Here is a 3270-nt window from a genome sequence, read left to right on the forward strand (position 1 = left end):
ATAGAAAGACAGAGAGAGCAGAGAGACAGAGATGAGAGGAGAGAGACAGAAGAGAGAGAGAGGGGGAGAGAGAGGACAGACATAGAGAGACATATACATACAGACACAGACGAGGAAAGAGCAGATAAGAAGAGACAGACCAGAACAGACGCATATGACAGACCAGACAGAGCAGAACAGACAGAGACAGACAGACAGACAGACAGACAGACAGACAGACAGGAGACAGACAGACAGTACAGACAGAACAGGACATATACAGACTGACTGACTGTCTCTTTCTCTGACTGACTGACTCTTTCTCTGACTGACTGACTCTTTCTCTGACTGACTGACTGTCTCTTTCTCTGACTGACTCACTCACTCACTCACATCTTATTTTTGTCTGAGTATTAAATGAAACAGGAAATTGCTGAATGTTCTCGATGACAGCTTGACTTTCTACCAAAGATGATGGATAAATGAAGATAGTTCAATCAGGCCATTTACCATTGAAAAAAATGTGTCTGTTCCGGTCTACTTAACTGGCTGTGTCTCCTATAGACACCAATGCAATAGCAGCTGGGTCTGGCCTACTTAGTTCATTGACTTTCATTGAAACATAAAAAAAGTGTGGTGTCTCGCTTCCTATTCTGTCTCTGCTTCTTCTACTGCTGCGTTCACCAAACTTTGAAATTTCCGACTTGCTTACTGGTTGAACGCGGCATGTGTGTAATTACAACCTGTTAGCAAGTCGGAAATGTCAGAGTTTCCTAGTTTCGACAAGCACGTGAACGCGGCATTAACAAGTGCTTAGCATCAGCAACGTCAAATCGGTGCTCTTGTGCTGCCATCTGGTGGATACATTTAAAACACCATCCCTAACATCAGCCAAGGTAAAGGCCACTTGTTATGTACCAGCTCTGTCTGGTCTGCTTTTTGTTCCATATTTGTACTCAGTCTTAAAGTTAAGCAAACATTTGCTAAATGTGTCTCTGAATGATCGATAGTACCATTACAGAAGCAACCTAGATAGCTCACTGGAAGATTCCATGTATTTTTGTGCACAGTCTGAGACACGCGCCCTGAAACAAACAAAGACACGCACACTGTGACAGAGTGTGTGTTGTATCTCCACAGGGAAACGTGGAGTCTGAATCCTCCTGAGGTACGGAACGCCCTCCTGCAGTATGCTGGATGGGGACCCAAGGGCCAACAGTTGGTAAGAGACCCCACACACCTGTCTACTCCCCTGTCTACACCCTCACTGTCTCACTGAAAAAGACACACATGCACTCCCGTATACCTCCATTACCGATATGCTCCAGCCTTGAACTTGAAACAAATGTTATTCCAACTTTTTTAAGGCCTGCCAAAGGGAGAGTTGACAGACACCGTGATACGCCCCTTTATGCGTTCCCTTTCTACACAGCACCACTTTGGAGATGATGATGTCAGAATCGTCGCTATGGTTAAATCAAGAAACAGTCATTGTTGTTATTGAGTCGAAGGAGATAGGTTTTTCGAAAAATAGAAATGTATCTCCTTGTTGTTTTCCCTGGTTAGTACACTGCAGGTCCTCATTCCCCTCACAAGAGTACTTTAGATTGGAGGACTACTTACAAAACAACAGTAACGGGCTGTATTCCCTTGTGTTTCTCCACTGACTATTACCTTTTACTGCAACTCTGTTGGTTGTTACCTGAGAGCTCTTATCATATAATTTGCCTAAATTAGTCTACCGACAAATTTAAAAGGGAACAATATAAACATTTCAAGCTAGTAAAATATGAGATCTTGCCTGCCAAGGGAGAAAGCAGTCACATTTGCATAAGGTTATAGATGACCTGATTGGTTTCTTTTTGTTTTGATGTCTACAGTAGCGGCGTGTTTGGTTTATTGAAGAGCTAGAGCTGTGAACTGTCTGAGCGGATGTTTTTTCTCTCAGCTTCAGCCAATGATACCAGGGTCATTCCACCAATTCGGTGCCTTTTGAAAAGTGTATCTTGGTCCCACATTTTTTTCATTTCACCTAATTTTAACATTCTGTCATAAAGAGCACAATTTTCAACTTCATAAAAAACGAGTTATTCCAAAAAATGTAATACAGTAAGTAAGTGCCTATTAGTGTAGGTGCCAAATAAAGTAACAGGGTTGACCATAACAGGATTGACCATAACAGGGTTGACCATAACAGGGTTGACTGTAACGGTTGACAATTTCATCTTAAATCTGCCATAAATCCCCATGTGACAGGGAGAATGGAAGTTTGTTTTGTGCAACAGAGATTGGAATTACTGTAAATGCAAGCTTCACCATTTTTGGTAAATTGTTATTTAAAACATTTGTAGCCTTTCTTTCTGTGATAACAGGATTTACATGTTATGCTCGACCACAAAACACCAGAACATTTCCCCCAAAATGATAACCAGCTCACCTGCTTTGACTCTATGATTTGACAATTAGATGATCAATGTTTCATTTGAAAAACACATTTTAAAAGGATTTGTTTCATCATATCAAAACGAGTGTTCGGTTCAAGTATCAGGGTTGACCTTAAAATGAGGACAGACAGAAATGAATCACAAATCACATGAAATAAATCTAATCTTCAGAAATGACTGTCAAAGAAACACAATACCTAGGGCTTTACAATGATGGTGAAAACCTGGAGAAATATTGGGGCAAAGTGGGTTAAAATCTTCCTAGAAGTCACAGAGGGTGCACATAGGAGCATGTCAAAATGCTGAATTTTAGCACTTTAGCAAGTCTTTATTCATACAAAAGAATCTGATTTATTGAATTCTCCATGGGGTCTTTATTCAAGGGCACTTCCTTTAGTATAACAGGCTTTTAAAAGTCAATATTGGTGCACAATTACTACTTAAAATAGCAAAGAGACACAGAAGTCACCCACCAGTTATTGACCCACCAGTTATTGATCCACCAGTTATTGACCCACCAGTTATTGACCCACCAGTTATTGACCCACCAGTTATTGACCACCAGTTATTGATCCCATTATGAAGCCACAGTTATTGACCCAGTAATTGACCAATTATATTGATCCACCAGTTATTGACCCACCAGTTATTGAGCATCCATTATTGACCCAGTTATTGACCCCAGTATGACCCCATATGATCCCAGTTATTGACCGCACAGTTATTGGATCCACCAGTTATTGACCCACCAGTTATTGATCCCACCATATTGATCACCGTGAGACCAACCATTTATTGACCCACCAGTTTATTGATCCACAGTTATTGATACCACCAGTTATTGACC

At 40.9% G+C, this 3270-nt stretch overlaps 1 protein-coding gene across 3 annotated transcripts in view; it reads left to right on the forward strand.

The window, feature by feature from the left end:
• The window catches only part of LOC111979475 (A-type potassium channel modulatory protein DPP6), a 139359-nt gene that overhangs the window by 108143 nt on the left and 27946 nt on the right, over window positions 1–3270 (forward strand). For all 3 annotated transcript variants that reach the window (XM_024010050.3, XM_070448857.1, XM_024010051.1), the window contains exon 7: window positions 1120–1201. In XM_024010050.3, the coding sequence (XP_023865818.1) occupies window positions 1120–1201 (82 nt within the window). The remainder of the gene's footprint in view (window positions 1–1119; window positions 1202–3270) is intronic.

Source organism: Salvelinus sp. IW2-2015, linkage group LG19 (genome assembly GCF_002910315.2).
Source record: "Salvelinus sp. IW2-2015 linkage group LG19, ASM291031v2, whole genome shotgun sequence".
Lineage (NCBI taxonomy): Eukaryota > Metazoa > Chordata > Actinopteri > Salmoniformes > Salmonidae > Salvelinus > Salvelinus sp. IW2-2015.